This window comes from Podarcis tiliguerta (assembly GCF_965153285.1).
Source record: "Podarcis tiliguerta genome assembly, chromosome: 10".
NCBI lineage: Eukaryota > Metazoa > Chordata > Lepidosauria > Squamata > Lacertidae > Podarcis > Podarcis tiliguerta.
In genome coordinates this window covers 34,400,087-34,425,537 of record NC_139543.1, presented here as the reverse complement: position 1 = coordinate 34,425,537, position 25,451 = coordinate 34,400,087, and the positions used below count along the sequence as shown (strand labels likewise).

The 25,451-nt window shown below is 37.9% G+C and overlaps 1 protein-coding gene across 7 annotated transcripts in view; it reads left to right on the top strand.

Moving 5' to 3' along the window:
* Positions 1-22,341, top strand: part of PPP1R12A (protein phosphatase 1 regulatory subunit 12A) — a 90,261-nt gene extending 67,920 nt beyond the window's left edge. For 3 of the 7 annotated variants that reach the window (XM_083400949.1, XM_083400952.1, XM_083400951.1), the window contains 11 exons: positions 1,349-1,439; positions 2,846-3,043; positions 3,472-3,622; positions 4,683-4,801; positions 6,059-6,124; positions 9,676-9,828; positions 10,834-10,938; positions 12,975-13,022; positions 13,519-13,549; positions 14,220-14,270; positions 20,199-22,341. In XM_083400949.1, coding sequence (XP_083257075.1) covers positions 1,349-1,439; positions 2,846-3,043; positions 3,472-3,622; positions 4,683-4,801; positions 6,059-6,124; positions 9,676-9,828; positions 10,834-10,938; positions 12,975-13,022; positions 13,519-13,549; positions 14,220-14,251 — 994 coding nt within the window. In that variant the 3' untranslated portion in view covers positions 14,252-14,270; positions 20,199-22,341. Of the gene's footprint in view, positions 1-1,348; positions 1,440-2,845; positions 3,044-3,471; positions 3,623-4,682; positions 4,802-6,058; positions 6,125-7,484; positions 7,502-9,675; positions 9,829-10,833; positions 10,939-12,974; positions 13,023-13,518; positions 13,550-14,219; positions 14,271-15,986; positions 16,118-20,198 lie in introns of all 7 variants that reach the window. The other 4 variants (XM_083400947.1, XM_083400950.1, XM_083400946.1 and 1 more) reach the window with 3 other exon arrangements.
* The last annotated feature ends 3,110 nt before the right edge of the window (positions 22,342-25,451 follow it).

Here is a 25,451-nt window from a genome sequence, read left to right as displayed (position 1 = left end):
CTGCTTAGAATAACCTAGGATGACAGAATTGCCAACTGCTAAGAATATGTTGAGGAGTGTTTGTTTGCTCTTCATATTTCCCCACTTTCTTTAAATGCTCATACTTTAAATGGTCATAGCTGAGGCATAGGTTATGAGGCATAAACATAATAGCTAACTGTAAGGCTTAATGCATTTATGTATGTATGTTAGTGCAGTATACTTAACACTTACGACACTTGGGTTTCTGGTATCTTTAAGATATCTCATCTAAAGCAGGGCAGAAAACAAATGAAAGGAAGTGGCACAGCAAAATGTTCAAAAATGTACATACCATAAGCTTTCTGGATGAGCTGAATACTTTGTTAATGTCTCTCAATATGTGTTCTCTTTATGTTAGACATTAATTTGAAGGTGGTATTTGGGGTAATTCGAGAAATGTTTATTTTATAAATAATGAGGTCTCTTTTTACTATTTAGCTTAGTGCCCTGAAAGGCTTTTCCCCATTAAATTTAAAGTCAGGAAAGGGTAGTCTGTTCCAGCAGGTTGGATTCAACAAGTCCTAACCTACAATCACAATTGGGTTCTGGTTTGTTAAGTAAGTACATGTAGAATGAACCAGTTTCCTGAGTTTGAACATAGCTGTGGTTTATTCAAAAACCCGAAGGAAGTATCCAGTTGTTTCTTACGGTTAAAGGAGAGACGAGGAGCAAGCTTGTTGCAACACATTCTTGTAATTGGGAATCATGGTATCCCATTGCATCTAAACTAGGCCATTTCCATAGAATCCTTGCTTGATTGAGTGTTGAGAGATCTAATAGTATGAAATGATGTTTTTAAAACCAATTTTGTAAAGCAGCAACACTTCAAGTTGGTTGTAAATAAAAACATTTGCTAGTATAGTTCATCAGCAACTAGTTCACTTGGAGTACCATTTGGAGGGAATAATAAAGATTCACAGTCAGGGCCCTCCCACACATACATCCCATAGCCAGTTACCACGAACTCATTAAAAGCACTGTTGCATCTGTATTAGAAAGTGGCAGGTAATACCTCTCAGAAGGCTCAGTTTGATCCTGGGTGTTTCTGTTGGTGATCCTTAGGTTAAAGTGCTGACTTGATATTGTAATGTAATTGTATTATCAGAATATGAAGAGCTTGTATGTGCTCAGTGCAGAATTACACCAAAACGCAAGCAGTGATCTTATTGCCACAAAAGAACCTTGTTATTGTTTGAAACCTTCAGTTTCCTAATTTATTTGTGACTTAGCCGAGAGGCTTCGGTTGCTCCTTTTTCTATCAAATTATTTTCAAAAAATGCAATTACTTTATACATTGATTACTAGCTAGCAAATCTTTTAACTCCAGGTCATACCTCACTCCAGTTCGGGATGAAGAATCTGAATCCCAAAGAAAAGCTAGATCAAGGCAAGCAAGGCAGTCCAGAAGATCCACTCAGGTACAGTGATCTTATATGTTATATTTAGGGGATATGTGTTAGTCCAATACACTGCCGGTACAATACCTATGAATTGGTTTCTGTTCATAGAGGAAGAGAGAGAATGAAAATATGAAAATGGAAGTATGGCGCTGTGGGCTAAAGCCTCAGTGCCTAGGGCTTGCCGATCGAAAGGTCGGCGGTTTGAATCCCCACGGCGGGGTGCGCTCCCGCTGTTCGGTCCCAGCGCCTGCCAACCTAGCAGTTCGAAAGCACCCCTGGGTGCAAGTAGATAAATAGGGACCGCTTACTAGCGGGAAGGTAAACGGCGTTTCCGTGTGCGGCTCTGGCTCGCCAGAGCAGCGATGTCACGCTGGCCACGTGACCCGGAAGTGTCTTCGGACAGCGCTGGCCCTTGGCCTCTTTGAGTGAGATGGGCGCACAACCCTAGAGTCTGTCAAGACTGGCCCGTACGGGCAGGGGTACCTTTACCTTAATAATATACAGTCAACTCGCAGCTTATGCGAGGGTTTGGTTCCAGGGTTTCATGTGTAAACCCAAAATCATGTGAAGCCAGAAACCCCCCGAACTCCCCATCCCTGCATGCCTGTCTGGAACAGGCCTTTCCCTCTGCCTCACTGGGCTCTAGGCGTGTTCCAGGGCCCTCACACAACTTTCCCAGAGGCAAGCATTATCATTTATTTATTTTTTAGTCCAACAGAGAGATATAGCTCCTCTTCAGAAAAGCAAGTTACCGTATTTTTCGCTCTATAAGATGCACCAGACCACAAGACGCACCTAGTTTTTGGAGGAGGAAAACAAGAAAAAAAATATTGTGAATCCCAGAAGCCAGAATAGCAAGAGGGATCGCTGCACAGTGAAAGCAGCAATCCCTCTTGCTGTTCTGGCTTCTGGGATAGCTGCACAGCCTGCATTTGCTCCATAGGACACACACACATTTCCTCTTACTTTTTAGGAGAGAAAAAGTGAGTCTTATAGAGCAAAAAATACGGTAAGTATTTGCATTCTGACTTTAATCTACACATCCACATGCACACATTTAGCTCTGGGCTAGGAAAATATATTTTCCCCAAAGCATACAATCAGGGGGAAAGTTTTTTTAAAAGCATCCATTTATTTTTATCACATAAAATACTGTTCCTTCCAGTTGTTTTGAAACAGCATTAAAAATACAAGGGAAAAGCTTTTAGATGCTATGAAAAATGAGGACGAAACAAACATGAAAGAATGAACTATGACATTAGGAAATGGTGTGTAGCCTCAGGCTTGGTTTCGTTTTTTTTGTTTTGTTTTTTTACAAAATACCATTTACCTTTAATAAGTTATTGTTTGAATGTCAGCAGAAGTCAAATTAGATACTGGAGACTTGACATGTTATCCTTTTTTGGGGTGCAATTCTTCTAAAGGGGGTAACGCTGACTGATCTTCAAGAAGCCGAAAAAACTATTGGCAGAAGTCGTGGTACACGAACCAGAGAGCAAGAAAATGAAGAAAAAGAAAAAGAGGAGAAAGAAAAACAGGACAAAGAAAAGCAGGAAGAAAAGAAAGAGTCTGAATCTAAAGATGATGATTATAGACAAAGATACACACGGACCATAGAGGAGGTATTTCATGTTTTTCTTATTGCACAGGCATGAATCGGCCAACTGTGCTTCGAATGCTAGGCACAGTTGGATTTTATCCCCAGTTAATGCATTAGAGTAGGAACTTCTGCACTCAGGTCCACCAACCAGGCTCCGCCCCATTGGCTGCCAAAGATTGAGCAATTTAAACTTTAGTCTTGGTGAGTTATCACACCCTGCAATGCAGCTGGTCCGGGAATTTACAATGGCTGGCTGTTGGGGATGTGACTCCTAACTGCCCTGGGAATGAAGGGCAGCTTGCAAGGGGCTGCAACTGCCACACATGCGGAGCAGGGTAGGCGGCCATTCTGAAATTGTAGGAAGTAGCTTACTTGATGAAAATGATTTAATCTGCATTTCTATGCTTCCTAATATTTCAAAACTGATATGGACTTCTCCCTGTTGACTAGCCATATCATCGCTATAGAACTACACCTTCAACTACTTCATCAACTTCTTCAATTGCCACATCTAGTTCTTCAAGCCAACTAAACAGACCAAACAGCCTTATAGGTATAACTTCTGCTTACTCCAGAAGTGGAGCAAAGGAAAATGAGAGAGGTAAGGCTTCTCTTTTCTTTTTCTTTTTCTGTGTTGGTGTCAACAAATAAACCACTGTCCCCTTCAAGAAAGTTTGGTATACCTTAGATGAGTAATTGGTAAAACAGTTGGGAATCCTCCTGTAGAATCGCCACCTAAAATCAGTATTTCAGCAATTCCTCAGTAATTATAGTTTTAAATTGCTTTCTGTAGATCAAATCTAAACTTGCTCATCAGTTCCCATAATTCCATGGGCTCTAAATTTTAATGTTGAATTGTTATAGGAACAACTTTTTTTAAAAAAAGAAAAAGTTTAGAGTGAGGCTGAGTATTGTGTTGCCTTAATATAGATTCATTTTTCAGCCCTGAAGACTGGAGCAGTGAATTAACAAGTACCTGGATGTTTGTGATTTCTTATGTTAATTCAAGGGTAAACACATGGATAAAGTGCATGATAGCAAAGGAATGTTATATGCTTGTGCAGCCCTGCTTAATAATTATTGTATAAGTTAATAAAAGCATTTTGGAGCTGAACAATCAGTTTGAAAGGTTAAACCTTGATCTTTCTGACATGTTACTTTAAATCTTAGTTTACAGAAGTGGCACCTTACCATGGTCTGAAAACTGCTGGATTTCATTAAATGCATTACCATACAAAGAAAAGCAAATCTAGCTAATTTGAACACAAATCTCTCTCTGAAAGAGTCTGTTGCACGCTGAATTCTTGATGCTTCTGGCTAAACAAATACTTACCTGAATAAGTGTGCTCTGGTTGCTTTGATGACTATGTGTTTGTAGATGTCATAATGTATGCATATGTGTTAGGCTTTGATTCTTAAGGTTAAATCCATATAATACTACAATGAAATATTATAGTTAGAAATGATGGAACAATGTATAAATAGATAATGGCATGTTAAAAGTGAACTACATTTACCATATTCTCAAAAGCATTTTAGGATTTTCATAAACTTGAATCCTGAATGTTTTGCTTCAGGAATGACAACAGAAATGTAATGTGTTGCAAATTAGTATATTTACTGGACTTCATTAAAATCTCAATGCATTGCTATTTAAATAGAAACAGGGAAGAAAGAAGAAGAAAAAGAAGAAGATAAATCACAGACAAAATCAATAAGGGAAAGGCGACGGCCAAGAGAAAAACGAAGATCTACAGGAGTTTCTTTTTGGACTCAGGATGTAAGTAAAAACCCATATAAATTGCATATAGATCTGTTATTTAGAAACAGTTCAGGGATAATTCAATGAACTGAGGCAACACAGTTGATAAAACAAGCTGTGGAAATTGGGTTTTTGTTTTCATATTGCAGATTTATGTTTCAGACATGGGTGAGATTCATGTATTTTAAAGCTATTAGCACTCTTGATCTAACGCTTAACACAGCTATCAATCTCGTTTTAGAAGTGTGGTGGTTATACCCAGTTGTCAGATCTAGACGTTCAAACTGTTTCATGAATCACCAACCCATCCACAAAATGTACATGAATTTTTTTATTAGTGAGACAACAGACTTCTTCATCACTGATATCACAGCTTTTTTGGACAATTAATGAATTCAGTTACTAGTCATTGCCTTAAAGTAAAACCAGTACCCAACTAAGTTCTACTTAGAATAGACACATTGAAAGTAATGGACCCAAATTAGTCATGGCTATTAATTTCAGTGGGTCTACTCAATGCAAGCTTTGACTATAGCCCCCTGTAATATGGAAAATGTGTGACATTAATTGTAACGCATACATAATTCATAATACATTGGATAAGCATGCATTTTAGTTAATTAGGGCTTGGATGATTATGTGTGTGACTTTAAATCAGAAACAATGAGATGAATGAGATGTTGCAATGAGATGCTGTAAAGTAGTTAAGTAAAAGTTCTGGTATGTAAGTTAACTGCTTAAACATTAATATGGACTTGCCACCCATAAATTGCTGTTTGTATATTGTTGTTGTTGTTGTTGTTGTTGTTGTTATTTATATACCGCCTATACCCAGGGGTCTCAGTGCAGTTCACAAAATAAAATCAAGATATAGAACCACAAAATACCTAATAAAAATAAAAACAACAACCCAACAGCCCCAATAAAATCTGAAAATACAGATTCTACGTATCCGCTATTTATAGGGAAAGAGTGTCTATCGTTTTATTTAAAAAAAATAAGTTAATTACAGTAAGTTGTCCCAAAATTGAGTATTGGACAAAAATAGTTTAAATTTTGTTTTAGAAGAGTACAAACATAGATTATATTCCAGTATAAATGTGTGAGTGGTGATGAGCAACTAGGATAGAATTTTGTTATTGACAAACTATATCTGCTTGTTTGAAGCAATTTGAAGGCTGAAAATGTTGTTTGGAGGAAGCCCTCCTTCTAAGTTGTTCTGTCCCGAGGCAGAATGTAAATATATGCTAATTTTAAATGGGTTTCCTCCCTCAGAGTGATGAAAATGAACAAGAACACCCATCTGATTCAGAAGAGGGAACAAATAAAAAAGAAACACAGGTACTTGTTCTGTTTTGTTTTCCTTGCACAAAAGACATAATCTCATGCTACGATTTTATTCAAGGTTCTGTGAAGAAAATTGTGTCTTCTGGGGTTAAAACATTAAGTTCAGAGAACATGTGATAATTTTATTTGGCCTTCATAGAAGCGAAACCTGTTGATTATCTTTCATAGCGCACAAAGTTGTTTTCATATTGCAGTGCTGTTCCATGTATCTTTCCCCCTGTTCTCTTTCATTTTGATTCTCATTTGAGTGCCATATTTACAAAAGCTACACTCCCACAGGTATTGCATCCTGTTTAAATTCAGTAATAGTGCATTAACTGAGATTGCATACATTTTGCTGTGGTAATGGAAACATTCTCTGTTTCATGTGAACGTGTCACTTGAATAAGCTCTAAGTGGACCCTACAAAATACATTCAAACAAAAGAATGGTGTAAAGTTTATTTAAAACCACCACATAGTGGACTGTCCACATTGAAAAATGAGAGAGCAGTTGGAATACATAGAATACTAAAAGAACAGGAAGGCAGAATCATTAACTCTTTAGAACTTTGTCATAACATGGGGTCTATATTTCTAATATTGGTGTTCTTGTGAAGATTCTGCAAATTGTTGCTAGGATCCAAACATGCAGTTACTTTCATGTGGCTATGGAGACTTTGGGCTTGTATCACTCAAACAGCAGTTCCCTAAGCTGCATTGCAAATTACTTTTGAAATCATAGAAGTCTTTGAAATGCTCTTCGGCTTGGAAGGTCTGTTATTCAAAGAAAGAAGTCCAAAATGCCTTTGGGCATGCCCAATCCCTTGGCGTATTTAAGTTAGCTATTTGGATTCTAGCCTATGATTCCATGCAGCAGGGGTAGATAACAGCATACCGCCAGTGGGCCTAGATCCTTCCTTCCCCTCAATCCCAAGTGTCAATTCTGACACGTGGGTGGTACTGCCCACCTGTCAAATCACCTGATGTTGTTATGACAACTTGAAAAGAACTTTCCTTTGAAGACTGTTTTCCAGATAAGTTTCAATACACATGGCTTGGAAATGGACTTCAAAGTAACAGCAGACACGCCTTTACCTGCAATATACTTGATGTCACATATGACATCAGGATTGGGCACCTGAGTGTGCTTTGGGGGAAATGGCCTTCCAGGGTAAATTAGAACCCCTAGCTGACCTGAATGGACCTGTAGGCTGGTGGTTCCACACCTCTGCCATACAGTATATTTTATGGTCCATTTTATTTTAATTGCTGAGCTTACTTAAATTCTCATTAATTGTCTAGTAAGCTGTGAATAATTTGCTTGTTAAACATAGGTGCAGTCTTAAAATATTTGTTTCCTCTTCCTCCTTCAGGGTGAAAGCATTTCAAGGTACGTGTACTCTTCACGTTTAGCTCTCCTTATGATGTGAAGTATAATATTCATAATTGTTTAATGTTGCTAATGAAATGAGAGGTTAAGCATGCTTTTATGGAAAAAGGCACTTTGCAAATGATGCAATGCAAGAAGCTGCCCACAGCTCAGGTCTCCATAAATACCAAAACTGTAGAAGATTACATCCAGTTTCAACATGTCCACAGAGTTGCTGCTATGCTAGCAAGTTGACCGTCAGCATGGCAGCACCATGACATCTTGAGGATTATAAAATGTTCCAGTAGAGCCAAGCAATATGATTCATTGGTTACAAACATGATGAAGGTTGTATGCTTTTCACACCTAAATTGAAGGGATTTTAACCATTTATCTGTAAGAGTCAGCTTTTGGGAAGTCCCCAAGTGGAGGATGTTCCCTGATAATATCATACCCTAGTTCACGTTTGCTTTTGTATAAAATGGAGAAAAGTGGAAGATTGCATACACATTATTTGAATTCACACTGTATCTCTAGTTGAATTATAATATTAATATGTCAGTGACTTAATTCAGATGTCATGTCAAATCATCATTTTCAGAGCTTAACTATCGTTCGTCACAATGTTCAAATTTGACAAATCATAGTTTGAGAATGTTGAAACCATGAGGTTAATGAAATGTCCCTCATTGACAAGTCATAGTTGGCATTCCACTCTCTGAGGGCATCGTGTCGCATAACAGAAATCCAGAATATGAGAAAGACAAAAATAGAGTACCAACTTTGTTGTCTTCAGTCTTGATGAATTCTACCCAAAAGCCATGATTTCTCTGTTGATCTTTCTGCCCCTGTGTGTTAAACCAGTTTCCATTCAAAGTAAAGGCAGGCATTTGGATTACATGATTTTTATTTATTGAACAACTTCTATAAAAGAAACTGAATCAAATGAATAACTTTCAGGTTTTTAGCCTTGACCTGTGGTCTCCCATTTCTCCCCAAAGACTGGTGTTTTAAAACTTGTTTGTATGCCACTTTGAATTGTGTTTTATAAATAAAAGTGAGAAATTTTTTTTGAAATATAAACAGAGTTATGAAAAGCAAAGGTAGCAATTATCACTAGTGGCTGAAATCGAGGGAAGTTGGAATGTAGGTCATGAAAATAGCAGCCAGGAGATGTGATAAAATGGAAAGTGGTGCCAGGGATGGGGTAGCACTACCAGTAATGAAATGATGTTTTCCCTTTTTGCATGGAGAGTAGCTATGGGTGCCCTTAGAGGGACTTCTTTCTTTTTGGACATTTATCTTGTCAACGTTCACCCCCCTCCCCCCCCCCCAAAATACTATTTCACTCCAAGAGATATGGAAACTGCAGCATTGGTAGGAACATTGCTTTGGAGTGTGGGCAGTGGTTTTGAGTGGACAAAGCCAGGAAGAAAAATGTCCCACCCCCTAGTTCTTTGCTCAACTTGGACTGTTCCCCTGCACCTGAAAAAAAACACTTCAGAGACATCAGGAAGAGGGGAATGCTCCTTGGCAGAAAGCTGGCTGAGAAAGCATTGTGCTGCACAACTGAGAACAAATAAAAAGAAGAATGTTCTCAGTTGTGCTGCCCTTTTTAGTGTTACTGATTGAAGGCAACAAGGCAGCATATCTGCGGTTGTGTTGCTGGAGGTACAACAAGGTGAAGTGGTTTATAATTGAATCTTGGAACCCTTTGAGGAGACAACTAAGGAAAAATAGTATAAATTGTGTTTTGCATGTAGGGCCCAGTTTTGCATGTCACAGTCAACCATCATTATTAGTTTCCCATGAACATGGAAATCACTGCAGCTTTGCTCCTTCCATAGTGCCAGCAGGAACAGCAAACCATGATCTTTGATGTAGCATTATATCTGAACAGGGGATCAGGCTTGTTTCGTTGCCCCAATCCTCACCTTGGTAAGCTAAGAACAAATATTGGCTTCACATTCTGATTTGTTTGGAGTGAAACAAATCATGATCCCAAGCTCAGACATTACAATACACCAGGGATTGTGATTTGTCCCTCGTGCTAGGGGAGGAGCCACTTGCATGATCATGCTAAACAATTAACTGTAGACAGTTCTGATGTGCAAATGAAGCCACTGTGACTTAGTTTCTAAATTAGAGCTAGCTCAGACCATAGTTTGTTGTAATTCTGAATAGAGCTGTGAGAGATTGAACTTTTATTCTTTTTTGGAAGATATGACACAGGATCATCAGGAGATCGTTACGATTCAGTACTAGGACGGACTGGATACAGTTACTTGGAAGATCGCAAATCATATTCCAGCAAGCTAGAAAAAGAAGATACAGCAGATTTTAAAAAGGTATCTGACCCCATGAGTTGTGTGTTAACAAGATGACTTTATTACAAGTTTGTGAAGTCATTCTGTATGGCTCTCTTAATTCAGTTTGACACCATATGCATACATACACTCTGGGGACTATAAGATGCAATTTCAAGCTCTATGGTATTGGTTTTGAGGTAAATTTTGATTGAGGCCATTGTTAAGGTGCTATTTGTAAAGCAGCTTCAAATGTATGGCCACTTTACCCCACCTCCTTTCTCATTTAGAACAGGGTTGGGAACCTCAGGCCCAGGGCTGAATGTGAGCCACATGGTCACCCTGTGTCACCCATTGGACTCTCCCGAGGCTACATCCCTTTCCTAGGATGCTCCCCTCACCAGCCCTTCACCCTTCTCTAGTGCTTTTGCCTAACTGGAATGTGTCCTTGAACCAGTATAATGTCTCTTGCTTGCCTGAATGGAGAGAGGTGACTGTGGTGTATGGAGAAAGTTGATCATTGCAGGGTCCAGCTTGGTTCCTATGGGGAAGAGGCGGTCTTTGAGATATTGTGGTCCAGAACTGTTTAAGGCTTTATAAGTCAAAACCAGCACTTTGAATTGGGCCTGAAAACTAATTGGTAATCAGTGCAGGATCAGTGTAATATGCTCAAAACGTCTTGCGCTGGTGAGCAACCTGGCCGCTGAATTCTGCACCAGCTGAAGTTCTTGAACTATCTTCAGAGGCAGCATTGCGTATAAAATATTGCAGTAATCAAACCTAGAGGTTACCAGAGCACAGAGGATAGAAGTTAGGCTAAATCCTTATTTCAGACATTGTGGTATACTAGAATATCTCAGTGTTTAGCTGGTGATCTATTACGATGCTGAAAACCATATATCGCCCAGCCATACACAGAACCCAGAAATCTGCCCTTCTAATCCTAGGAGTTAAATTTTATGTCTCTACAATTATCAATTTATAAATACAGTTATGATAGAAGTTTGAAGGAGTGCATGATTTATAAAAGTATTGCATATTTCTTAGCTTTATGAACAGATTGTAGCTGAAAATGAAAAATTGAAAGCACAATTGCATGATACCAACATGGAACTGACGGATCTCAAACTACAGTTGGAAAAGGCAACTCAGGTTTGTATTTCGAAACTCTCAATTTTATTTCTTCAAAGGATCTTCAGGCTGCCTTATATGATATCCTCTCTAGGCAGCTTACAAACATATAACAAATAAAATCACAAATTTCTCTAATACAGTTTAAAACAGATTACAAATAATAAAATGCCAAAATAACAGGCAGAGCAGTAAGTACAAATTAGAGAACCCTTCAAATTTTTGCTGGCCTGAAAAATATTTTATCAGGAATTCTAGTAACAAGCAGTCTTAACTCTATACCCTGAAATCTAGCAGCAACCTTAATAAAATCATTGTTAAAAACCCAACAAAACAGATGGGTCTCCAAAGCCATTTTGAGGACTGGCCAATAGTCCAATGTCTAGGTAAGAGGTTCCATAAATGAGGCAAATGTGGTCTACTTTAAAACAGGGAGAACCTGAAAGAAAGACCTGAAAAAGCACATTATTCAACCTCTGATCCACAGTAATTTCTTCCCCTCTATCTCTTACTTTCTTAACACACACTTTGGATAAGCTCCATTGAACACTGTGGAACTTGCTTCTTCATAAATATGCATAGGATCTGATTACATAAATTTATCTGTGGAGCTGGTGAGGTAGGAAGTAGTACATGTTACCATGTGAAGAAAAGGGGGCAATGTAGGACTATAATATCTGGAGTAAAATTATCTAGCTCACTCACAGTCTTGGCACTGAAATCTTTAGAATGATCACTCGGATACCTGTTAGGAATGGTTTAAGGAAATTTCCTATTTTCTTAATAACCACGGCCTGAAGTTGGCTTGTTTCGATAGACTTGTGGTTGATGCTAACCGCTGTTTGCCCAGGTTTGGATTTGATGATAAACTGTGGTTAGTGAAAACTGGAAGTGAAAACTGGAGGTGGAGGCATAGCAGGCTCATTCAACACTATACCATAGTTAATCATTATGTCCAAACAAGGCCTAGTCTTTAACCCTTGAACATTTCTGCTTTAATTGCTGCATAAACAACTTCAAAATTTATGTGATTATGATGGGAAGACAGTGTCCTTGATATTGTAGAGTTGAGTTGGAAGTCTTCCCCCTGCAAACCATCTGGTCCTTCTCAATGGATAGCTAATGTTAGGTGTCAAATTTTATCCCTAGTATTACTGCTCCATAGAAGTGAACAATAATCATTAACTTATATGAGTAAAAAGTAAGACGGTGAATTCATGGAGTGTAAGGAAGTTGCTGCTGATAGAGACTGATTTTAAGCTTATACCTTCAAAAGGAGCAGTGTGTTTGTCCTTGAGCAGCAACTTCTATTAATTGAAATTGAAATATGATGGCAGAAACTTACTGAGAACAAGTTTAGAAGCAGGATGGGAAATGTTAAGTGGTTATTCCAGCTACCTGATTAATGACTACTAAAAGAGGCAGAGGGAGGCTTGAATGTGCATATATCCTTATAAAGACCCTTTAGTGTATTCGTTCATGTTCACTCTGACGTTCCAGACACATTGTAGATCTGATCTGATGGCCCACATTCTGTGTTAGAGTGTTCTTTGAAATTATTAGTAAATGTAACTCTGGCCTTGTATCTGTACTTCATTGATCTCCATTGCAAGAAATCTATATTAAATTTGTGTATATATAATCAGTAGCCATTTATTAAAGGATGACTTGTGATGTTGAATACCATTAACTATGTTTCTGGCTCATACCTCATAGTTTTCTGTATCTTCTATTTCCCCAAAAAAGTATTTATGGTTTCCTGTTGAGATTATATTCAGCAAACCTATGAATCTGATAGTGCCCGTGAATTTCAGGCACTCTTTGAAGTTCATGTTACAGAAAAAAATGAATAAATATTGGGTTGGATTCAGACATAGCGGACGTTAATTCCCTTAGAAATGAGTTGGTTCTGTCGTTTTCACTGTCAAATTTAGTCTGGATTCTACCCACCACTGGTAATGCAACAGTACTTTTCTAAATTGCATTTTCCCCACGTCCATTTACCTCCTTTATTTTTCTTGTGAGTGACATTGCGTGTGATCACTTATCTATTTCAGAGGCAGGAAAGATTTGCTGATAGGTCTCTGCTAGAAATGGAAAAAAGGGTAAGTTTTTTTTCCTGGGCTTTTGGTCCTCTAGGTTTATATAATATTCTTATAAAATAATAATTTGAATTGGGAAGCAGTATGCAAAAAAGAACAAACTGCAACAATTTAGTTAGGAAATTAGATTTCTGGACAGACTGTGTGTGCACAAGTGATGCACTTTATGTATTGCTATAAGAGCAATAATAATCAAATAGTTAAATTTAAAATTCTGCGCTGGATTTGGTCTGGCAACTTTTTAAAAACATACGATTGGTGGAAATGGCTTAAATCGGTTAACTCACTGTTACTTAACTGAGCACTGCTACAAGTAAACAAGTTCATTTTTTTAACGAAACTTTGTTCTTACCACAGAGAGTTATATGAATGACAGACTGACAAAAATGAATTATGACTGTACTAAGCTCTTGAAATTAATTGCTAAAACTGGGTAAAATATGTTTAGGAACTCACTTAACTATGATTAAACTAAATTCAAATGGTTTGTATCTGAAAGGTGACCGACAAGAGTCAGTATCCTCGCAGCGGTATGATCTAACCAAAGTTTTACACACCTCAGCTGATGCTGCTTGTTTTGCATAACACTGTTGAATGTATACTTTGTAGCAATTTGCTTTTGTCTTTCACACTTTGAAAATGTTTGAATGTCAGATACTGGATACAGCCGCTGCTTTTTAATGAGACTCACCGCATTGTCTTAACACAAAGCAATACTTTAGCTTTAAGACCTGTTGTCCAATGAATGATGACAGAATATGCACCAGGACACACACACACGATTAGTATTACTTGGGTGTAGTACAGAATGCAAACTAACATTTGCCTGTCTGTGGAACGTAATGCTAATGCTTTGTGCTTCCTTTTCCTTAAGGCAGTTGGTATCTTTTCTGCATTTCTTGTATGCTAAACTACCACAAAATACAGTTAAAGGAGTAATACCCAACTGATGTTACAAAATCTATTGGCTGATCAACTTTATATAAAGAATGTATTTAACTGGTAGAATTTGACCGAAATTAGTTCTGTTGTCTTGATTTTAAATTCGAAGTATTTTTTTTACACATCACTGGCCTCGCAAGTTTCTTGTCCTCACTGTGCTTATGGTTGTTTAATCTTGAAAATCTGAGATTGCTCTACAGAGATGATGCTTAAAATATATATCCAAATTGTGTTATTAATTCAAATGGTTTTCTGTAGGAAAGAAGAGCTCTAGAAAGGCGGATATCTGAAATGGAAGAGGAACTCAAAGTAAGCGTGCTTCAACTATTTTCATTTAGGGTAGTAGCATTGTTTATAGGCGACAGTGTGCACATTCTTATTTTTATGTATTGATTAAGAGTGCATTGAATTACAGAATAACATTGTTCTGATTTTCAATGGCTTTTAACTACATGGTCAGCCATGTGATCACAGCTCATGCCAAAGCTGTCTAATAGAATGCAGCTTTTGTAAAGGATAGAATATTGTGCCATACAGTTTTGTTTACAGTAGTAGAGGACTTTTACCTGAGATTGTCTGAGTTGATTCAGATACTATTGAGACATATGGTTCTATTAAAAAACAAAAGCCTATATTGGTTGAATATGGCTATACTTTTCCCAAGTGTGTGTGTGTGTGTGTGTGTGTGTGTTTAAAGTATAGGCAAAACATTTTTAAATTTAATAATGAAGTACTTTCGATTTGTGAAAATACAGGTTCCTCTGCTATCAGACAGTCTTCGCATCAAGGGTAGTATTTACTTTAGGCTACAGTCAGAGTGAAGTTAAGGTCACAAAAAATTCTAAACCTATCACTTGATTCTTTTCTCTCTTATCCAACCTTTAATTCACAGGGACCTAATGAAGAAATAAGCTGTCTGTCTGTCTGTCCGTCCGTCTCTCTCTCTCTCTCTCTCTCTCTCTCTCTCTCTCTCTCACACACACACACACACACACCACATATGTACATACAAATTAGAGATGGGCATGATTGATTCCTGAGGCACAATATGACTTTCTTCCTACACCCCATTGGAAAGACGCTGATTGGCTTAATAAAAAAAGAAGCCTCAGTATAACAAGGCAGATAGGCTCTCCTTCCCTCCCCACTCCTGGAGAGGGAAGAACAAAACTGAGAAAACAGATAGTTGTCTTAGTTTCTGCGTCATATCAGCAGCCTTGAAATGGCACCCATCAGCAATTATAGCATATAGATTTCCAGATACCAATATAGGTATAATTTCAAAAAGGATTCTGTGAGCTCTCTCTTGTTTCCTGCCTTTTTTAAAAAATCCTCAGTCGTCTGAGGATCTTAGTACAGTGGAACCTCAGTTTTTGAATGTAATCCATTCCGGAAGACCGTTTGACTTCCAAAACGTTCGAAAACTGAGGCGCAATGAGTAGTCGGCAAAATCCATTGAGAAAATTTGAAAACACGTTCGACTTCTGAGGCACATATGAAAACGGAAGCAATTACTTCGAGGTTTTTGGCGTTAGAAAACCGAAACATTGGGTTTTGAGACACTCGAAACAGAGGTTCCACTTTAGTCATATAGCGACACAGGGATTTGGGCCCAGCTTGTTTAATGCTTGAAATGCTACCAGCATCACCTCCAGGGGTGAAGTCAAATCACAGCACTTCCTGCGTTGTTTTTGCTGCACCAAAGTGACTTCTCCAGGGTGCAAGCCTGGGCAGTGTGTGTAGAGGTCCTGGGCAGCCTAGACGACAACCCCCCACTCTCAGCCCACTGATGTGGTCTAAAAGAAAGCAGAGCAACACATTTGGCACCAGCCTTTGCACAGTCACTGATTCCCTATATATATAGTTAGGTAGTTTCTTAGTTTCACACAGAACACTCTGCTGCTAAAGAAAGGATTATCTTTACATCTCTTTCTTTTTTCTTTTAGTTGTCTTCACCTGTGATACCTTTTCAACATGCCACAATTGCATTTCTCTCATTGGCTCCTGTTTCTTTGATTCCTGCAGAATACATTTCAAGTAAAGCATGTTCAGGCTTTGAGGCATTTAAATGAGCGACTGCTGACTGAGAATAGGGCCTTGACCAGAGTGGTTACCAAGCTGTCAGGTGCCTGCAGGCATCAACGTTCTGTGGACTTGTAATTTCCCCTTTTCTTTTTTCTGTAGCTGGGCAGGTGTTGACTTTCAGTGAGTGTTATGGCCTGCATCTCTCACTGTTAATGCTTGTGTGTCTGAAGACTGGCTTATTGCTTGACTATAAGTTCAGCTTAAATACACAGTTTCCAGTATTCCAATTTTACCCTATTACTAACAGATATATTGATGATGATGTTTAGTTGCAAAGGAGTTCAGAAACTTTCACTTCCTCTTTTGAATAGCCACAGCTTTCCATGTTGCCTGGACCAAGAACTGATTAATCCTAACTATGGCAAGTGTTAGATAAACCAGCTTTAGAAACTATGATTTGAAGCTGGCTTGTTTGAAACTAGCTGTAGTTGCTATTAACCACAGTTTATCAGGGCATATGACATGGCAAACTGTAGTGAAGCAAAAAGCTTCCAAACACTTCCTCCCAGTCACACAGGAGGAGGAGAGGGTAGGGATGGAGTGCTTGACCCCGAGGCTTATTGCAATACATTCATTTATCACGCTGTGCTGTGGTTTAGCATGGCATATGTAGATGGTGAATGCATCCGTGTTGGCAGATTACTTTGATGTTAATCTGCGGGCCTTACTACCTATCCCAGTTCAGGGATGCTCCGTTCCTTGGATATGTATAAGAATATTGAGGAGCTGAAAAACTAAACCCTAATCTGAATAGTTGAATTGACACTTCACTGGAAGCTAAGTACTACATCTGAATATAAACTTACTGAAAAACACAAGACTCATCTGTGCTAATTGAAAACCTCTGGTACCAGCATACTACTTAAAGTGGAAAATGTCACAGGGTTGTGTTATCTCTCCCAAATTGTCTTTAAGCAGAGGCTTGACAACCATATGTCAGGAGTGCTCTGATGGTGTTTCCTGCTTGGTAGGGGGTTGGACTCGATGGCCCTTGTGGTCTCTTCCAACTCTATGATTCTATGATATCAAACTTTTTTTTAAAAAAAATTAACATGGTTGTATACTCGGGGTCGATCAGAGTAGACCCATTGAAGTTGATGAGCATGACTAATTTAGTTCCATTAATTTTAATGGGTTTGCTCTGAGTAAAATTTAATTGAATAAAACCATCAGTACCAATTTCTAGTGAGTGGTTAGAAAGCAATGTGTCAGATGAAATAATAATAATAATACAGAAAAAATGATCAGTTGCAATATTTTGCATTAACTGTTTGAGGCAGCTCGTAAATACAGCGGAATTAATTTTTTTATATGAGCCTAGACTTCCCCCTAAGTGCTTAACATGTGCCATGCCAATGCCATAGAGGAGGCATGAGCTTTTATAGCTGAAAGTTAAGTCTCATTACTGTGAAACTGAAAATTTACCTTTGCAATCAACAGTAGCTAAAAAGAGATAAAACACATGTAATTTCTACATGTCTGAATAGGCTTGCCTATTTAAGCAGGTGTCAAAATAACTATTGTGAATGTACCTTATTAGAGATACCTCATGCATTCTAGAATATGATCATATACATATCAAGACCCAATCCAAACACATGTATAATAATTTATTTTAAAAGCAGTTTTGATTTTTCAAAGAATATGTTTATTAACTCTTGGCATTTGGTGCTTTGCAAAAAAAAATTAATACAAAGCATTGTAATACAAAGTATTTTGATATTATGCATGGTGTAACCTTGCTTATTTGAGCAACTCGCAAGAACTATTTTTCCTTTGTTTATTTATTTTGCCATTTATATCCTCCTTTCAATACAAAAAAATCTCAAACTTACGGCATTTACAAATAAGAAATGAAGCACAACAAAATCCAGAACCACTCTAAGAATAACAGAGGGCTTTAAAAAGCATCCTGAAAATCATTCAACAGCCAAATTGAAAATGTATTATTAAATGTAAACAAGAACCCATTTAAAAGCAGGTTAAGGTGGAGCCAATTCAATTTCTTTGGGGAAATTGTTCCATAGTCAGGGTACTATAGCTGAAAACATCCCCTTTCTTGTTTATTTGCCAATAGAAATGCAATAAGGACTCAGAAAGGGAGTGCAGAATTCATGTGAGAAGACAATTCATGAGCTGGTCTTGCCCAGGCTTGTCTATTCAGGTTTTAGATGTCACAGTGTCACTGTCGATTTTGCCTGGAAGCCAATGGCATTGAGAAAACTGACCTGATGTGGTCTGTCCTGCCAAGCCCAAACAAATGTCTGCCCTCAGCATCCTGAGCCAATTGAAGCTTCTAAGGGTAGCCTCACATAAAGTACACTACAGTAAACCAACCTGGATGTAAGTCAGTGGGGTTTGCTCCCAGATAAGTGAGGTTTAGGATTGCAGCCATTGGCATCAGTGTCTTGGACCAGGTTTGATTTCTTCAGGAACACAATGCTGCTGGTGAACCTGAGTACCAATATTGCCTGCCTATAGTACCTTCATCTTGTGTGGTTTACATTCATCCTCTTCCACTTCCTAATAGGCAAAAGGAAGAAGCCTCTAAGCCAACTTTTCTCAGGTGTTGTTGGGCTACAGCCCCTCATCATCCTTGACCATTAGCCACACAGTGTCTTTGTAGTTCAAAACATCTCTTTTGTTAGAGATGGTGGGTCTGATTGTCAGGCTTCCAATTTCTTGAGGGCACATGTCGAAAGTGCTTGGTTTAGCAAAGGCAATTTTCCATCTTTGGGTGTGTGTGTTTTTTCTGGCCAGATGTTTGTTCGTGCCCTGGACTTAACAGATAATCTTGTGGCATCACATCAGTGCCAGTCATTCTCATCCATCCGCTCCCCACATTGTGCTCTTTCTAGTTCTGTAAAAAATATTGGGGGAACTATGGTGCAAAAAAGAAGAAATCAGTATTTATACTCTTGTATTCTTTCTCCATACTCAAAACCCTGGCTTTCTTTGTTCTTCACTCTTACAATTGTACCTACCTCATTAGGAATTGGACTTGATATTGAAGCTTTCCCTTACCTTCAAGAGTTTAGTAAGAGCAGAAATAGTATTGTGCCATTCCAAGTGCTTCTTGTCCCATTTTAAATCCAACATACCAGTATTTTTCAAAGTAATATAATGGGTTCCACAGGAAGATGTTGAGCCTATTTTTTCTGGTTTCTAAGGGGAAATGATAATTTATCTGCTGACTAGATGCATATTGAAACTTCATAAACTTACAGCAGGTGTGGTAAGAGCATTATCATACCACTTGGAACAAAGCAGCGACTATATAATGGGATTAGAAATAAAAGGCATGATGAGGTTTAGCAGATTGTCAGTTAAGTGAGCATTTAATACCTATTTATTTTAGTAACATTGCCAGGTTTGCACAAATGCCACATATAGGCATATCTTATAACTTACTTGTCTTATCTTCTTTAAAAGAAACAAAAACAAAACACACAATTTTGTGTCTATGCTGGATTTTGCAATAGTGGACATGTCAGTTTCTAAGATATGCTTAGAGCTCAAGCCTGTCTGGAAGTGAAGTCCTGTGGTATAACTGTCACTTCTCTCGACACCCTCTCACCCTTACTCCCAAATGTTTGGAGACAAGGGTGTAGTTGTGAAGAATGCTCTCTTCGCATTCTCTGAATCACTTTTCTTTGTTACAACTCTGAAACCTGAGGCAGGACATCCAAAATGGGTTCCAGTGCCCAGGTCTGGTGAATCTTGCTTCAGTTAATGTATACCCAGGGCTGTGTGAACTGTACCCCACAAAAAGCTAATTACAAATTAAGTAAATATATGCATGCTTATTTTACCTAGAGGAGCACCTATGAAAAACCCTTTTCTTCCATTACCCCATGTGAGTGACTTGACTAAATATGGTTTGGTTTGTTTTATATTTCACTTCTCAGTGATTATAAAATAGTAAGTTGCTGCTGCGGATGGACCTTGAGTTCTAAACAGGTAGCCACATATTCAATTCACCAGCCTGCTTAGCAATATTTTAATATCAATTGGTTTATAAATGGTATTAAATAAACAAACCATTTGGCGTTTGCAGGAAAGGAGAACTATTTGTCTTTGAAGAGACTTTGTATTTAGTATATTGTTATTTGTCAAGCGTTGCACACTTTACTCTCTGTTTTTCTCTGACAGATGCTACCAGACCTGAAGGCCGATAACCAGAGGCTAAAAGATGAAAATGGGGCCTTGATCAGAGTTATCAGCAAGCTTTCCAAATAAAATTGTTTACTCCAGCTGCAAATCATGGGATTGCACATAATTAGTATCTCCAGTGGACCATAGCATGGAAGTCACTGGAAGTCTGGGAAGATTTCTTGGAGACTGTCATTTTCAGATATTCTGCCAAATGCCCTCTTACCTGGGTGTGTGTTTTTTTTAACCAACATCATTGTTTCATGTGTTAAAGCAGCTGCTGAGAAGACATAATGACTGAGAAATCTTGTTTACAGCTACTGCATATAAGGAAAGTGTTCAAGGCCAGATAAGCCTCAGATATTTAACCAGTAAGCCTTAGTTGTACATAAACACATGCATCAAAAAAAGCTTTCTGCTACCACAGACAGTTACTTTTATTTTGTTGTGTCACGGTTCCTGGTTTTTTTTCCTATCCTGCAGTTTTTCTCTCTTACATCTTAAGTTTGGATTTGTGTGTGTTTCCTTCTAATTATTCATATACCAGATTTTTTTGTTGTACAGTATTTTCACAGCTTTACATTTACACACCCCTTTAAAAATGCAACATGTAGCTAACTAAGCCTGTATTGTCCAGCCAGCCACCCCAAAACAGAGAGGTTTTGTGGAACCTTTGCTTTCACTGTTGTGCAATATGCATTATTTCCTATAAAAGATGCTTTAAAAGTCAGTTGCAAGTAGATTGGTTATTTTAAAACTCCTGTCTTCTGCCTTTATTGGTCACTTTTTAAAAGAAAAGAAAAAGGTTTGTAGTGCAAGTTGTTAGATCCTGTAACCATCACATTCATTTTAGCAGGTACTAAGTGATGCTGTATATATTAATGTATATTGTTTGGAGTTTTCAGACCACCACTTGACATGCTTGAATATATTTCCCTATTGCAATTGTGTGTTAAAACAAAATAGGCTGCTCCACAGTAGTGTTTAACAAAGTCCATTTGGTTTAAATTTAGAAATTCTACTTTGTATGGAGTCAGTCTTTACAAAAAATTGAAACTAAAAACAATATTTTATCCCTCTCCATTTTTTATTTGAGTGATCACCCATAATAAAACTTAAGTATAACTTCTTCACTACATTTCACATATCTGTGTTTGAGTGCTGTCTGAAACTGTTGTGCTAGCCAAAGTAATCTTTAAGTCATTTGAAAGCCCTAACCTATTCATTTACGTGCACTGCTAATGCCATGTGAAGAGGCATCTAAGTTGATACCACCACGTTCAGACCATTTTATACATTTCAGTGGCCTTTTAAAAAGTACTCCAGTGAAGATAGCTTTTGTTAGAAAACAAACAGCTTTTATATTTTCACTAAAACCTACTAAATATAACCATCTTCTGGCCTACAGACTATTGCCTAAAAACCACTGAACAGCTCAGCCATTAAAATAAATTGTATATTGTAAAGCTTGTAGTAGCTATTGTATTATTGATTATATTGTATACTATATTAAATGTGAATTTGTACCCCTTCATTTTAAAAGGTCATTGTGTTCTACTTCCTACTTCTTGGGGATGGGACTCACTTCATTTTGGGGTGGGCAAAAAAGAACAACTGTTTGGGGCAAGGAGGACGCGAGTCCCCTTCATAGGGTTGGGTGATTTGGGGAGGGGGGGGAGGGAGGTTTTTTGAAGATGTAAGGTTTTGCTCTTACTACCAAGCTCAGGATTCTTGATTTTAAAGGTACAAGGATAGTTCTGGGATATCTTGTTACAGTAGGTCTGTATGAGTCATAAGTTTGAAGGTGGACATATTTCATGGTCTTAAGCTAATACAAACCAAGCAGAGAAAATATCCATCTGAATGGCTGCAACACGCTGCATAGTGTTGTTGAATTGTTAGGCATACTGTGGATTATATTTGGTCAAGTTTTGGATGCCTGTGAATGATTAAATGTGTATCTAATATTTTAGTGTTTTATATATAGGTTATTTATTCTTTAAAAACTGAATGGCTACTGTGTTACGTTGATTTTATTGGTAGTATTGAGCAGACCTTGCATCTGCATGAAACTACTTGCAAAACCCACTATTTTGCAAAAAAAAATGTATTTTGACATATACAAATAAAATGAATAAAACTATTTTAAATGTGTGGATTTTACTGAGAAGACATTTTAAACGTAAATTTGGTATTTAAATTCTTTGTGGGCATTTTTTTATTGCTTCACTGGGATGCAAAGTACTTTTCAGAGATTGTAATCAAATTGTGTTTGCACAGCTGTAAATGCAACAGTAAAAATGCCATATTTATGCAATCTGTAACAAAATTGAAAAATGTTTATATATTTTACATAAACCTGTCTGCATGGAGAAACTACATGGAAACCAGTTTTTTTATGTGTTGTGCCATGGTAAGAATGCATGATCTTAGAATGTTGCTTAACTCACTAGAATATTTTGTAGCTGAACATACCAGAGGCTTGATATAAATTCATTTAGCCACACTAGCAACTGCTCCTCTATCCCAGCACATGTTTTAATGTTAAGTTCAGATTTTCATTTAGTTCCCTGCTGGAAATAAGCTTGTGGTGTTTGGATACTGGACTATGAAAGAAGTGCTGAATCATCAGAGAAATGTCACTTGTTTGTTTGAGGACGCTAATTGCGGAACATGCAGTCAGTTTATCCCATGTTGGAGTGCATTTACTGTTCTGGAGTTCAAGCAGTAATGAACATAGCTGAGATGTTAACTACATGGTTTTGGCTGCACATTAAAATAATGGCAAGATTGAAACAGGACTTGAGGCAAAATGGGTTGAAGGAAGAATTGTGTTTCATAATCTGTCTTAACCTATGGGAAACCGAGAAATTGAATGTTGCCCCTGTCCTTGTTTTATGCACCTGCAACACTTCCTGAGGTAACGTCATTCTTCAATACCATATAAGATTCCTTTCTTCCTGTTTGTTTCCTCCTTATTTTCCTTGGCTTTTAAATGTTAGTTTTCCTATTTTCTTATATAATTTTAGAATAACTGAATATTTTATTTTTCCTGCTTGTACAACCTGGAGAAAAGAAGCCCCCCCCCTTCACAGCCCCCTTTGTGGGTTTCTGCTGTGTGTGTGTGTGTGTGTGTGTGTGTGTGCATGCAAACGTGTGCTCAAGTCACAAAGGACATGGAAAAGCAAGAAGGACAGAAGATAGGTAGGTAGGTCTCCTTTCTCTGAGGGGAAAGGACTAGGAAGAGTTGAAAGAAATAAGAAAAGACTAATATTATTTGTTGTTATTTGTTATCAATAAACAGAGAAAAAGAGAAAGGGAAGCGAGGGAAGCAATTATTGGAATAAATGAATGTAAAAGGACCAGGAAGGAGGGATGGATAAAACTGGTAAGGTTTTTTTGCTGGGAGTCAGAGTGGGGAAGTAAGGTACAAGTTGAATGTGAAAGGAGAAGAAGGAATTTCAGGAGATGGGTAAAAATACTTTGAGAGGCATTTAGAGTTTGAAATGGAAAACCCCTTTAAGCAAATTCTGCCTGTACTTCACTTGAAAGTTAAGGTGTGGAACTCCTTGCTGCAGGAAAAAGGCTATGACAAGTCAGTAATTTCGAAAAATGGATTTATCAGTAGTAAGCAATGTCAACCAGCTGATGCTAGTTTGTGACTGGCTGTGCCCCTGCACCACCATTTTGTGACCGCTGTGCCACTAGTTTTCAGCCCTCTCAAGTGGGCCTTGCAGGGTACAACCCTTGGTGTACACCAAATGCAGTAGGGGTTACTTCTGAGTAGACTTCCCACTATTGGGAGTTCTAATCTGAGACACCTATGGTGAATATTGAAACAGCTCAGTCTTGATTCTGGATTAGTTAATCCAGTATGCTTTATTACACTTATACCCACCATTAACATGCAACACCCGCCCACCAACTCTGGAAGCAGAGTAAAGAGTTATAAACTGCTTCTTACATAAGTACTGTGTGCTCCCATGTGTAATACGTGTCTGACATTCTCAAAGAAAACTTTTTTGGGGGGAGATGATAACTTTTTAGGGTTGCCATATGTCCTCTCTTTTTCCCAGAACACATCCTCTTTTTTTATAGGTATGTAAAATTAGAGTCATCAGAGTGATCCATAGTTAAAAGTAGAAATCAGCAAATGTGTCCTCTTTTTTGCTCTTCAAAATATGGCAACTCAACTTGATAGCCACGGAACTGCTTATAGTTATGTTGGCTGTACTGAGGGGATCTTATCAGAATGAATAAAGTGTCCTTGTCTTGTTTTGATGACTTCTAGGTTTGGAATTTGGGCATAAAAGTGTCTACTCTCCTGGAGCATATTTTAAACTACATCTGAATGTTTATTTGCCCTTTCACATTTAAAAAGGAAGTAACATTCTAATCTCTTAGACTGAAAAAGTGTTTGATACACCTCTTGTAGAACATGCTTCTGTGGGAATGGGAGATAACAAGTGACCAGCCCAGTAACCAATTCCTATGCGGATTTACTTTGGAGTGAATTGCATTCAGTTTGCTCTTGTCTGTGGTCCCATTGTCCATATCCTGCTGCTGCTTCACCCTTGTGTCACCCACGTCAAATAACTGTAGAATTATAGCGTTGGAAGGGACCCATTCGAAGACTGAAAATCTCATGGTGGGGAATCTTACCTGCATTTTCCAAAGAAATTAAACCAGCTGGATTGCACCTGTGCATTATGCACAGCAATGCATTCCAGAGCAGAATAACTGCTCATTTCCTAAGCAAATTGAACCATAATTCCCCACACAGGGAAGAGATGTTAGGTTTTTTAAAAAATTATTATTATTATTATTATTATTATTATTATTATTATTATTATTATTATACCAGCTAAAGGGATTGCAGTATTCCAGTGGAGCGGAAGTGGACAAGAAGTCTCACACTGCTGTGTGATGTGGGAATGTTAGCCTGGGCAGTATGCCTGCTGATAAATGAGATGCTCAGAACATAAGGTCATAAACTTTTCTGTGGAGGGAAGCTCTTGCCTTATGTAGAGAAAAACAGTTAATAGGCATGAATGTTCCATGATTTAAAACCAGTCTAACAACCCTTGAGTGATGTCAAATAAACAAATAGTGCTTCTAAAAGCACCACACTAGAGCTACAGAAAGAAGGAAAGACTCTTAAGTGAAACTTTACATTTTTCTGTTTTTAAAATTATTAACTGTAAGAAAAAACTTGGTCTTTAGATAACTAACTTCTCTTAAATACCATTATTT